A 14255-nucleotide genomic window follows, 5' to 3' on the forward strand; every position below is an offset into this window, starting at 1 on the left:
CCTTTTTGGGCCCATTCATCGAACGTTTGACAATCTTGACGTTCATTCCGCTTTAAATTTGGCACGAGTTGGATTTTGTAAGCCTGAACACCTGATTCATCGCAACTGACCTCAGCTGTGGCCACGATTGAATACCTTGAGACCGAGCCTCCTTCAAAGCTGATGACCTCCAAGTTGTATTTGGTCTTTCAACGCGTCTATTACCCTGGAGATTCCATTGGGCGGGTTGTTTTGCTATATTGTTGTCAGGATTCCTCAGTGTATGGCCTATCCAACTCCATTTCCGTTGCATGATGTCTACGTACAATTTTGTCTGTCCGGTCCTATTCCACAGCTCAACGTTAGATATGGTTTGCGGCCAATGGATCTTCAGAATAGAGTGCAGACAACGGCTAACGAAAGCTTGTAGTCTACTCGAGATGTTGGCAGAGCATTTCCATGTTTCAGAAGCATATAACAGCACTGACTTGACTTTAAATTTGAAGAGTTTTAACTTGGTGCGTAGCGATATTTTGCGAGAGTTCCACAGGAGAGGATTCCAAATGCACTACGGGCTTTGTTTATTCTACTGTTGACATCCAGGTCCGTTCCGCCATCGAAAGCTATAAAGCTTCCCAGATAATTATCCGCTCGATCTCCTTTATAGTTCCCTGCCTTAGAATAACTTGTGTGCTTTGGCCCGTGGTCATTACTTTGGTCTTATTTGTGTTAATCTTTAAACCAGCCACCTCTCCATTCAATTGCAACTAACTACACATCTGATTAAGCCAGACGTATTGTTTGCCATGAGACATATATCGTCACCATAATCTATGTGGCTAAGCTTGTCAAACAGACTCGATTGGATACCGTGTCTTTCATTGGTACCAACCCTGGCAGTCATCACATCGTCAATCGCCAGCAAAAACAGAATTGTTGACAAGACAACTCCTTGTCTCACTCCTTGACGCACATTGAAGGAGTCGGAGAGCTGTCCATTGTGCAACACAAAATACCTTGCGTTGTTTTACGATTATTTAATAACAACGACAATTTTCTCAGGGATTCCTCGTGTAATAAGCGATCTCCAGATGCATTCACGATTGACGAACACCAAGAGCCTCCCAAAAATTCTTCCGTAAAGTATATTATACAACTCATGATGGTGGATGGTATTGTTAGTTTATTACAAAACAAAATACATTGACATAATGTGCCAATAAAATTAAATATTCTAAAATAAAAATCACTGACTCCGAACTGCAGTAGACATTTTTTACAGTCGTTACTCGTTCGTTTATTTAACCATAATAGAAATCTTGAGTTTACGGAATAAATTGACAATGACAGTTCGATAATTGGTGAAAGGATGCGTTCACAAATGAAATTCAAAGTTGTCAAATAGTTCCCTTTAGAAATCCCGATGTAATATTATATATTCTATGCAATATAATTATTTAATAATAGTGTTTTATTTGTAATTCTTTTAAAACCATTTCTGCACGGTTTCAAATGTTGATAATTTTTTATTTGCTATTAGATATTATTGATAAAATGTATACCTTTTTAGAAAGTTTAAAACCAAAGAATATTTTTGAAATACAAAATTAAGATTTAAAGATTGAAGTAATTAATAACTAGTGTTTTTAAAAATTTCATTAAAACAGTCGTTATTGGAAAACCCTTATGATTTGGGATAAACACTATACAAAATTCTTGAAACATGTTTAGGATCACCTTATTCAGTTTGAACCATTTATTACGGGACTCCCTGTATAACTCAGAACTTAATAAATTTAAAAATACGAAAACCAAGAAGAATACAACACTTTTATTCCGGATAAATTTGGGGAAGAAGGAAACTTCAATTGAGGACGTTTTACCTTTTATTTGTCTTTATCCAAACTTCGAAAATCTAGTCTTAGTCTAACTTTTATCTTCCTACCTTTACAGCATAACTAAACTGTCAGTTACATTTGAAAGCGTAGTTTTATTGACTTTGAATAGCTTAGAAAAAAAATATTTTTTACCTCCCCCCCTCAAAAAAAACTTTCATAGAAAACAAATATCAATGCACTTCCGCGCTATTCTCATAAAGACATTGCTTGAGTTGAGTTTGAGTCCTTTGTATGAATTCCAACTCTACCAAAACTGAAGACAAACTTAATCAGCTTAAAAAAATTATTTTTTCGTTTTTCCTTTTGTTTCTGGCTCTGGCTAGTAGGTATATGCTTTCGGGAGAAAAGAAAATCAATAAGTCCCCAAGGCGCTCTGCTCTGGAAGCATTGTCCTTGCATAAAGTATAAGAGAAGCACTTATGTATGTATGGTCGTTTTCTTTTCAAATCATCTACACAGGTCCTCGGGCGGATTTGGCCATCACCAAATAATGGAATCAACGAACCAACAACATCACCATCACCACCAGCAACTATACCAGCCATTGCAGCCGCATGACCAAGAGCCGGTCCCGCCACTACCACCACCGCAACCACAACAGCAGCAGCAACAGCAACAGTCAACGTCTTCTAGTGCACTTATGATGGGTGTTAGCTCCAGTGGCAATGCATGTTACCCCCCAATTGTGGCGCCCAACAATCAACAACCAGACGTATCATTGCGACAACGTGCTGTTGCTAAGCTTAGAATGTTCAACTTCCACCTAAATTGGGACCTCCACATGACTCAATGCAAACCGTGCGGGTAAGTAAGAGTATCTATTTCTTCTTCTTCTTTTCTAACAAACTTGTATTCATTCAAACGTCCTGTTTTTATTTTCGCCACTTCACTTGAAGCTTAAAACTCAAACTTATCTTCATTCTCATCCTTTGTCCTATGATCCTTGTTACACTTTAGAATAAGTTTCTCCGATATCCTCCTCATCTTCAACTTTATCCTCGCTCCGCCCTCGTCCTCGTCTTCATTCTCATCAGCCACCCGGTTTACTTTTGCCATCGGGCTTTGGCCCACATTCCTTTCATTTGATCTCGGGTTACATACATTCTGCGATTGTTGTGGGAAATGTAGCCCATTTTGTTTTCACCTTTTCACTCGCACCTTTATCATATTGTTTTTGCAAATAAAAAATTTACATTTTAAGTGGTGCTTGAAATTATCCGTCCCTCTACTTTGTCCTTTATTTAAGAACCTCCAGTTCCATTGCTTCAATCCTCCAATCCCCAATACTCATACAATTAAATTAAATAAAAATATATGCATCGAGGAGAGGTGAAAAAAAGGATATATTATTGTTGTTGTTGTAATTATTATGAATAATTATTTATACCTTCTCAGTGTCCTTTAAATTGAAGAATCCTGAAGTGGGTATTTAATTTTATCCTCTGTCCTCTCTCCTCTATGATGTGTGTGTTCACATTTTTCTTATCATTTTTTTTTATTCACCCAACAGACCACGTTCGGGAGGAGGAAATATTATTACTCGTCGATTGTGCAGGAATCGCCGTCGGGAGGACAACGAATTGTATCGCTCGAATAGTTTTAAGTTTGAACGTTTCGAAAGGAAGGAATGCAACGAGGAATTCGCAGATACTCTACAAAAAAAGGTGAGTGAGCTTTTTGTTTTTGTTTGAATATTGCCGATAAAAATGTGAAGAAAATATGTAAAATGTAATTACAATAATATACTCTCGTCTCCATGCAAACGAGCAAACGAGAGTAGTGCGAGAGCGAGAGTAAGAAATTGAGAGTCCCATAGAAAGGAGAAAGTGACCACTTAACGAAAAAAGAGCTTTTCACCACACAAATTGTAAATAACATACACAACATAGAGCTTTAAAGTTGTTTAAGTTTTAAAATTTTTATAGTGTTCGCAACAGATGGCGTTAATTATTTTTGTTTTAGATAAAAAGTGCTGCCATCTATCGAGAATTGCTATTGAATTTTATAATTTATATAAACCATAGTAGTTTCATGGTGCAAGTCGAATAGGGCGGCATCTAGTTATTTTTGTTGAACATTTTTTGGGGAAAATATTTTCAGCCGGGGGACTTAAGAATCTTTAAAATAAATGGGAGTGAGAATACTAAGAACAACTCATTTCTTTAAATCCATATGCGGATTGAAGTTTATAAGCGTGATCCACTCCTCTCATGAATGTACTAAAGTCTTTTACGGCTTTTGGACAGCTTACTTCATGTTGTACTTCCAATTTATCACTTTTGGAAAGCATTGAAATATCGTTGCCATTGTAGTTTGAAGACAACATCACCTTTTTGGTGTCCGATTCCTTCTTTTGAAGATCGAAAGTCGAAATTTCTTCTTATAATCTTCTTTACATTTTTTTGGGTTGTCCATTTCTTCCAAATCGTACCACAGGCTAAAGTTTTTTTCGGTTTATAATCTCACTGATAAAAAGTAGTTTTCAAAGAAAAGGATTTATTGTTTTCGCTACTCCTTTTCAGTCATAGACAAGACTATAAGTCTTTCGCCAATACCGTAGCACTCTGATTTACACTGCCGGTCATTAGGTTAGAATCAGACATTTTTGAGAAGTAAAATTGATATTTCTCCTGTTGAACGATGGATTAGAAAAAAAAAACAACTATGGTAAATGAAACACTATTTTTGTTAGCAACAAAACATACAATTTGATTATAGGAGATATTTAGCTAGCAAGAATATGCGAAAATAAATCGGGTCATTAGATTAGAAGCACGTCAAACAAATGAAAATAAAATGCAATGTTTATAGGTATTTTGTTATTTTTTTTAGCTTTAATTAGATTTATAATCATGCCTTTAAAATAATTTAAAAAATTCTATCTTTTAAGGATTTACAAGAGACTACAAGTAGTCCAGTGAAATCTCACTGCAGGCCAATTTGATCCATGAATTAGCGTTTCCTTGTCATCGTATTGCTTCTCTCCCTGATATACCTTACGTATAAGCTAGTCCTTTACTCTCCGGCTGTACGTATGGGAGCTTTGCCCTGTCTATAGAATTGGTCCAAAAACTTTTGGGGAATACTGATTCCAGCAAGGCTTTGTAGGTTTTCCCAGTCATTTCGTATCTTGGACTACCAAGTCTGTAGCGCCATATAATAAAATTAAAAAACAGACCATAATGCCTCCTTTTTTTCTATGGTGACTGTTAAAAAATCGCTCCTCTTTCCTTAGGTCTTGAAAATAATAATTATAACCATCTGGCCCGTTTAGCTTAAATTTTTTCGTCGGATCATTTGCGGTCATTCCATTTTACACATCACAGCTCATGTGATCTTTCGCGAAACACAAGCTTTGCTTCTTCCTTATGTAATTAAGTGGTGTTTTTTTTTTGAAGCTTCAGACGCTTTAAGTTCTTAGCATGGTGAATCGTGCGTTTAACAGTGGATAAGCTGGCCTTAACTTTAGCTACCTCTCTAGTTTTATCTGCCGATAAAGCTGAGTTTGACGCTATTCTAAGGATACTTCTCGTTTTGCAAAGTGTGAAGGCAGAGGAAGTGTTTCTTTTATAATTTTTCGAGTAAGACGATGGTTTTTTAAATAATTGCTGACACAATGATCATTTCGATTTTTGTTATCGGGCTATTGCAAGGTATGAAAAACTTTTAGAGCATTAAACCTCTATATTTTCCGTTCCTCAACGGTTTAACATTTTATCTTGGGAATTTGAATTAACATTCAATCAAGAACAATTAATTTATAAATTGTACAGTTTATGTATGCACTTCACAAAACAACGTTTATTTATTCCCTGCTTCTAATCTAATGACTCGATTTATTTTCGTATGATCTTGACTGAATTTACAATTTGTCATAAAAGTTTCGTAAGCTTAATTTCTCCTATAACCAAGTTTTAAATTTTGTTGTTAACAAAGTAGTCTCTCATTTACCATAGTTGTTTTTTCTAATCCATCATGTAACGGGAAGAATATCGATTTTACTTCTCAAAAATGCCTGCCTCTTGACAGGCAGTGTGCTTTCGAATTTCTCGTCCTTTCGTTGGTAAACTGAAAACTTTTTGATATAACCATGTTCATCCGTCAAGCACCATCATTTTTATCCTCGCTTTAAAGGTTTCATGGGATTGTACTGTTTCATAGGTTCGTCAACAGAAAGTGGTCTTGTACTAAAGTAAGAAGTGCTAAGCTTTTCGTATAACGAATCTATCATCGACCAAAGCTTAAAAAGTCGACCCGTGTTACATTTTTGAATAAGGCTCTTGTCATTTATATGCAAATTACTCAAAATCGCAGCAAATCTATTGCGGCTGATAGTTTTATCCACCAACGAAACTCCCAAATCATCACTTTCAATTCAGAAGTGCCTCCAGCTGGGTTATTTATGGTAACCTATAAGAAAAGTTTATTCCTTCGGAAGCCATAGCTTCTTCTTCTTCAAATCCAACCCCTTACTTTTCTGAACAGCGTATAGATGAGATTAATAAGTAATATTATCAATCACAGTTTCCAGAAAGTTTCAGGAATATTTGATTCACAATCTTTAGCTTCCTTTTAGTGATTTGGTTCGTTTTCGGGTGTTTGCTTGTTTTGGGAATGACTGCATCCTAGACGGTTATTCAAAATTTTGTCATCATCAGCCAAAATTTGATCAAACCCTTCTTGAAGTAAAAGTTCATTTGGTTCATCATTATTTTCGGTAACAGTTCTTAACCTTGAACGAATAGTTAGTTCATCTAATTCAACTTTATAATTCATTATTGTCCAAAGGTATCTTCTCTCTCGGAATTAAATGAGCTTTCTTCCATTCATGCGGATAAACACATTTTCTTTCAAAATATTATTATATAACCTTACTAGCCTGAGTATTAATTCCACGGGTAGATATTTAAGTATTTAAAAAAAAAAATTGTCGTTAAGTTGTACCTTTGGTTCCGCTTAGTGATTCCATTACATCGTTGATTGTGATCGGGTTTATTATTGTGTCAAGCTCATTGTTAAGATCTACTTGAACACTGTTTTTTTAGTCTTAGAATATTATCCGGAAAATTATTTTCGGCACTATAGCTAGCCCATTGGTTTGCAAAGTATCTAAAACAGTGGTGGAGTTATGTATTATTGCACTGATGCCTTTCGCAGTATGGTTTCCATTGATCGCTTTTACCTTAATCCATAGAGTTCTAGCTTCTATTGATGGATTAATTGAAGCCAAACAATTTGTCCATGCGTCTGCTTCGACGATAAGCGATGGTATTTCTGATGTTCGGCGCTCTTTTTAACAGCTTCCATGCTTTATCGCTTTTCTTTTGTCAATTGTTTTAGATTCTAACTGAACCAAATAGGTTGAGAAGTATTGCTAGGTGGATGTGAGGTAGGAATGGAAGTGGGTGCTGCCAATCTAATTATTTTTTTTTAATACAAGCTGTCTCCTTGTTTACATTGTTAGATATTGGTTTAGAAGAGTTTGCTTGTTGGGCATTTTTTTTTGCAAATTTTTCCCAATCGGCTTGGGATTCCTTAAATCAGGAGTGGAAAAAGGAGTAAATTTGCAAGTTGCAGATGTTTCAAGCAGGATCGGAAAATGATCACTACCTTATAAGGAATCTTGTGTTTTCCAATTCGCATTAAGGAAAATTGCAGATGAGGCAAGTGTTAAATCAATAGCAGTTAACGAGCTTCATAATGAAAAATGTGTTGGCGATCCGGTTTTCAATAGTACAAGGTTTGAGCTCTGCAACCAATCTTCCACGACTGTACCAAAACTGTTTATGTAAGGCGAGCCCCAATTTTTTGATAAAAAAAGGTGGATCTTCGGCCAGCTTAGTCCTTCCGATACAGCTGCGATAATGTGTGGAAATGTGAATTTGGAGTAAAATTAAGTCTCCAAAAGCTTTGAACTTTTTTAATAGAACAGCCATTTTGATAAATTTAAATTTTAAAATTTGTAACCGTTGCTCGTTTTTACGACGAATTATAATAAAATTATAAACCAAGTTAAAGATGTTTGATATTGAAGCAAAACGCGACAAATGCGTGAGATGTATAAATAAATAGCAGTAACAGAATCAACCAATATATCGTCGCCTTTCTTTCTCAACCTCGTATCTCTATTTCACCAGGTTAACAGTAGGAAGAAAAAAATACATTAGTGTGAATGTCATTTCATTTAAACTTACAACATGCATAGTTTTCAAGTGACTCAATGGTACATTAAATAACTCACTCCAGGTGAGAGAAGTATTTGCAGATACAAGGTTACAGTATAAAGTGCTTCAGTACAATCGTTTTACCATACATTTCAGATATGAGGTTGTTGCGTTAAAACTAATGATAAAAGAACCAATAAACATTATTATACCAAAAGAAAAGAACAATTTTAGAAAATAACAAGTTTTAATAAATGTAGTTAAACATCATTTTTCATGAGTCAGATTGTCATAAAAGGAGTGGAAGTCTTTTGGTAAAAGCTCCTTCAAGCTCTGAAGATCATACATTTTCCTTTTTGTGATTGGTAAGGGTTGATTGTAGAGTCTTAACTTCACGTGAGGCATTGCTGTCGAAACACTGGGGCAACAATTTCGAATCGTCGAAATTTACCTTGTAATGCATTCCAAAATGTGTGTATTTGATTGCCCTGATATTAACTACACAAGGATCGCCGGATTTTTTTTCCCTGGTAGAATAGATTTGTAGTATTTGATTGCAGCGCCGTAATTAAGGAATTATGCCTAAGGTGATATGGTTTAGCTGATCTTGCTTCTTTAATTATCCGTACAAAGTCTGCAGTAACGAAGAGCTCTTTGTGTTTTTTTTTAATTTTAATGGTAGAGTGGACCGAATCACATAACATCTGGGTGTGTCCTACTGCTAAATATTTCTGATAAAGTTCAGCTTTATATTTAGAAGTTTTTTAAGGCATTTGATAGGGTCACATTTCGATTTTAATAACAACACCCGTCACTGTTGATAATAATCGACTTGGTTTTATTTTCCAATCCTTCCTAAAAGTCCTTCTTGGGTTTATGAAGGCCACGAATCATATCATGCACTATTGTGAAAAAGCATTTATATGAAGCTTTTTCTACACAAAGGATGTTGTTGTTGTCACTCATGTAGACTTCGAAAGTTTTATGCAATTCCATCCAAGTCGCATAATCTACTTCAACTTATTGTTTACTTGTACTTTTTCGGCAATAGTGTGATGGCATTTTAGGAACTGCATTCAAAAAAGTTTTAATTTGCTCTGTTTTGGAAATATTAAAGAGTTTGAGCCTATTTACCGTTGGGGCTTTTTTTGTCATAGATATTTCACTTTTAGGTTAGGTTAGGTTAGGTTAACGTGGCTGCGGATTTAGGCCAAGAGAAAGGCCCGTTGTGATACCACATGAATCTAGAGAATTACTTCTAACTAGTCGAACCATTTTGAGCTTTTTATAAGGTGAAGAAGATATTTGATATCCTTTTTAGCTAGTTCACTGGGATTATCAAAAGAATAGTCCCCCAGATGAAGTTTGCGTCTGAGTGAAAGAGCAGGGCAAGTGCATAAGAGATGAGAGATTGTTTCCTCTTCTTCTTCGTCCATGCAGCTCCTACAGAAGTCATTTGAGGCTACGCCAAGTCGTATTGCGTGTCTGCCTATAAGACAGTGTCCTGTAAGGACATCGATTAGGGAGGTAATATGAAGTCTGCTTTGAGATAACAAGTCTTTAGAGCGCTTTAGGTCCAGTGAAGGCCATATGAGTTTTGTGGCTGCGCATGTTGGAAAGCTGTGCCACCTAGAATTTGCTATCGCAAAAGCTGTTTCTTTTAGCATAAGTTTACATGTAGCTATCGGTATACCTATCTTCTCCCTTTCAGGTGAAATAGGTATGACGGTTCCATTTTTAGCGAGTTCATCGGCTCTACAATTACCTGTGATGTCTCTGTGGCCCGGCACCCAACCGAGGTGAATGTTAAATTGCTGCGCCATCTCCATAAGAGACGATCGACAATCGAGGGCCGTCAAAGATTTGGTTGAGACACCGTCAAGGGATTTGATAGCAGCTTGACTGTCAGAGAAGATGCGGATATCAGAAGTTGATATCACGATTTCTCTTAGCCAGGAGAGAACCTCTTTGATCGCTAAAATTTCCGCTCGAAAGACGCTACAATGATTAGGGAGGCGGAATGAGATGCTTAGATTAAGCTTTTCTGAGTACACACCACTACCAACTCCCTCATTTGTCTTGGATCTATCTGTATAAAAATGAATACTTTTGTTATCCAGGAGTTTTTTGTCTTCCCATTCATCTCTGGATGGAATGGATACCTGGAAGTTTTTTCCAAATAGGGGTTTAGGTATAGTGTAGTCTATGTACTTTGGTATAGAACCAAAGAGGTTCAAAATGATGGAGTGCCCCACATTGTTGTTGGTCCATTGAGATGAAGCGTCGAGTCATATCGCTGTACTCGCTGCCACTTGTTTACTGAAGATGTCGAGGGGTGTCAGATGGAGGAGAGTGTCTAACGCTGCTGAGGGTGTGGTTCTCAATGCCCCGCTTATGCAGAGACATGCAGTGCGCTAAACTCTACTGGGTATGTCGCAGTATGTGACTTTCTCCAGTGGAGTCCACCATACTGCAACCCCGTATTGGTCGGATGACCGAAAACCCCATTTGCTTCCTATAGCTTTCTTGCAAAGGAAAAGAGCTACTGTAGCTTTTTTAACTCTTTCCTGTATATTGGATTTCCAACTTAATTTTTTGTCCAATATCAGACCAAGGTATTTGGCTTCATTGGTAAAAATTAGTGGTATACTTTTTATTGAAGGAGGTATAATTACTGGGATCTTGTATTTCCGTGTGAAAAGGACGAGGTCTGTTTTTTGAGGATTAATACTAAGTCCACAGTTATCAGCCCATCTAGTGAGCATATTGAGTGCATTTTGGAGGAGGACTCTTGACCCATTTTAAAACTGACTGATTTTCTTACACACAGCTTTCATATCACCACTGATTTTAAATTATACTCCAGCGTATGCGATATCGTACTTGGAATACCCGTGGTTTGTTTTTCAACAGGCTTGAGTGCAACCATCGAATTGACATACATTTTTCGTTGCTCCCAAGAAAGAACGTCCCAGAGTGTATGGAAAATTTCATCTCTTTAGTTTTACTATAAGCACATTTTACTGAATCACATTTAGGTTTAATTGCTTTTTGTTTCCGAACTACCATTAGAATAAACCCCTTCCCTCTCCTTCTTTTTTATTGAAGTATACTGTTTTCCCTTTAGTCTTCTACGTTTCAGTTGATTTCGCAACCATTTTTTGTAATTCCCTTGGCCTTTTTTGGCTTTTTTGTTAAAACATAGACCACTGGTTTCATCTAGAGTCCTTAAAGACGTTTTCAGTTTGGTTGAATCTAAAACATTCGCTGTTTTTATCGTCAGTCGAAGCATTCACATTGAGAATCATCACTATCCGAGCTTCAAGAAGGAGGTTTTGTTTTAGGTCACCAGTTTTTTCATCCAAAATATAGTTATCATCATTCACAGCATCGCTTTTTACCGGTTTTAAATCTTGAAAAACAAACTGGCCAGTCGTTTCATCCAAAACGGGATTCTCCTGTTTCTCTATTATAATTTCTGGTCAATACCTTCGTATCTTTCAACGTTTTGTTGAAAACCTCGTAACTGTGAGCTCAGAGGTTCTTACAGTAAACAAGGACAAAGGAAGTAAGATAAAAGGAATTTGCACCGTCATTTACGGCTAACTTGAGATTGCTATTCAGATACGGGATACTTATGAGGTGGATAGCAACGATGTCTTATCTGAAACTAAAGGAAAACTAAGACTTTGCGGATACGAGGTTGAGAAAGAAAGGCAACGATATATATCCTCAAACATATACAAAGTCCGTAGATGTTCTCTAGCGTGACTTTTCCAAGATACTGGAAACTCTATATTTTGTCTACTGGTTGTACGGGCAACATTTAGGCTTATGATTAAAGAGTATGACTGAGAGTTTTCGAGGCTGAAGATCATACATTTTCCTTCTATTGATTTCCAGTCCCACATAGCCTCCAATATGTTAGAGATCATATTTTAGAGAGCAACTATACATCGTCTGAGTAATCTATATGGTTGAGAAAATTGCGTCGTGGTCCATCTTATTCTTCTACTTTTTGTTAAGGCCTACACAGAACTGGCCTAATTCCACTTTGGATTGAAAAGATGTGAAAATTGGGCTCATCACATTTAGCCCTTATAAACTTATAAACTCATCCATGATTCCCCTTCTCCGCAAAGCAAGCTAGACCCTGTTGCCCTTGTCAAATTCCTTTTAGTAATCAATGAACATCAGTTGAATTGGTGATCGATATTCAATGCAATACTCGATTATGATTGTTAAATTTATTGGTGTAATGAAAGGATCCAGTGCAGAGCTCTGCTTGTCCAGCGTGGAAGACAATTATTGCTAATATTATGGCGACTACAAGGTAAATTGTCGTAACCAGGTCGATCTTAAATAAAGTTCACATTTTTTCTCCAAACTTCAGCTAAAACCTGAGCTAAATTTTGACAGAAGAACGTTCCGTAGAAAATGCAATTGATCTTTTGGAATTACAGATCAATCTCTAAACTATCCTGTATACCAAAGCATTTTGAAAAGGTTGTTTGTGATATTTTAAACTTTAACTTAAAGAATATTGTAAGTAATCAACAACATGTTTAAATAGGATTTCCAGTAATTATTTTAAAGCTTTTGGCCAACTTTCTCATGATATTATTACAATTGGGTTCCCTCCTCAAATTATCACATCGACATTTTCTAGTTAAATTTTTCCAACACCCTTTCATTGCCAAATCAAGAATTCACCAGGATAGTTCTTTAAGGACCTTTAATCTTTATCTATAAGCTATAAATAATGCACCTTTTTGTTTGTTAAACGTTAGTCTAAAGAATTTGAAAGTTTTGGATAGAATTTTGGAAGCAGAATTTTACGTTACATGCTTATAATTATCATCACTCCCTTTTGCCAGTCTTCAAAGAAGAGTTCAAAGACCCATGGGACAGTTGATTTGCACAGCTTGTCGCACATTCGTCGCTATGCTGTCAAGCCCTCCTAATTTGTTTGTCAAAATTTTTAGAAATAATGCTAAACTCAGATCATATGAGCTTTTGATTTGATTATACAAATGCACAGTTCGTTTAAAATGTTTTACTACTAAATTCCGAGCACAACCAAGAATTTATTTCAATTTTCTTAACGAATTAGAAACAAATTCAACATGCAGTTTATATATTATGCACTTGACACACCCTTTATATTCTTTAAACATCCTTTCTGCAATTTTTTTTTTTTGTTATAAATCGAATACAAAACCCTATCAGCAATTTTGTGTAATTAAACTTGAATTGAACTAATGCTCCATAATGATGACTTGGACATTTCCGCAGACATACACTCGTTTCCTGCCAGCCGAACTCTATTTTCAATTACATTGTGTGGTGAATGCGGGATAAATCAATATTTGCACACGGCTCTGAGTTCCGGGGAGGGTATCTCAATCTCAAGATACATTCAACCAACAAAACTACAATAAATAAAAACAAAAGAAAGTTGACATAGAAAGGTGTGAGCCTTTAATTCGTTTTTATTGCACTAACAGACATTTGCACTCAATGGACTATAACCCACATGTTTTCTGTTCTCTTGTTCTGATTGATCACTCCCCCAAATGGACTTTGTTCTATCCTTTGCAATGGGTCGAAATTTAATCAATTCAACACCTGGACCCAGTCCACCCAGAAAGCAACCAAAAAACTGTGATTAGTAAATAAACTTTATTAGATTAAAATGTTGAATGGTTGTGGCTAGAAAAAGAAATGTGTGAGAGGGGGCTTGGGGGAAAAGTTAACGCACATACATTTGATTGAATTACTTTCGAACAAATTCAGCTAATCGGCGCGGCGGCGGAGTCTGAAATAGTGAGATTCTTTATTAAGAATGCGCATACATTAAGGCTTTCCAATAATTCCGCAAGCTGTGGCGCGTACAACAAGTCGGCGTTCGTCGTCATCGCTTTCGATTCTCTAATGACTCTTCAGATTGCCTCAGAACTTGAAGTATACTATTACAGTACATGTATATTTTCGTCCTTGTTCCTTGGGATGCACAATTACCATAACCACAGTTGAGTTCACTTAGAAAAGGAGAAAGGGAAAGATTGTAATAATCTCAATCTCTGTGGGTATGTGGTATGTGCTGTGCTATGCACTGTCTGCCAAGAACCAAGCCAAGTCAAGTCATGAAGAAGAAAAATAGCTCCTTCATAAGAGTCCTGCCATCACTTATGGATGGATATGGAAGATTCGG

General features: G+C 36.4%; 2 protein-coding genes across 3 annotated transcripts in view; both read left to right on the plus strand.

Annotated features, from left to right (window-relative positions):
* The window catches only part of LOC129943148 (gamma-aminobutyric acid receptor-associated protein), a 351335-nt gene that overhangs the window by 95008 nt on the left and 242072 nt on the right, over positions 1–14255 (plus strand). The window lies entirely within an intron of this gene.
* Positions 1–14255, plus strand: part of LOC129943135 (uncharacterized) — a 237162-nt gene that overhangs the window by 17092 nt on the left and 205815 nt on the right. For both annotated transcript variants that reach the window (XM_056052387.1, XM_056052388.1), the window contains exons 2-3: positions 2337–2681; positions 3388–3541. In XM_056052387.1, coding sequence (XP_055908362.1) covers positions 2337–2681; positions 3388–3541 — 499 coding nt within the window. The remainder of the gene's footprint in view (positions 1–2336; positions 2682–3387; positions 3542–14255) is intronic.

This window comes from Eupeodes corollae, chromosome 1 (genome assembly GCF_945859685.1).
Source record: "Eupeodes corollae chromosome 1, idEupCoro1.1, whole genome shotgun sequence".
In the NCBI taxonomy this organism is placed as follows: domain Eukaryota; kingdom Metazoa; phylum Arthropoda; class Insecta; order Diptera; family Syrphidae; genus Eupeodes; species Eupeodes corollae.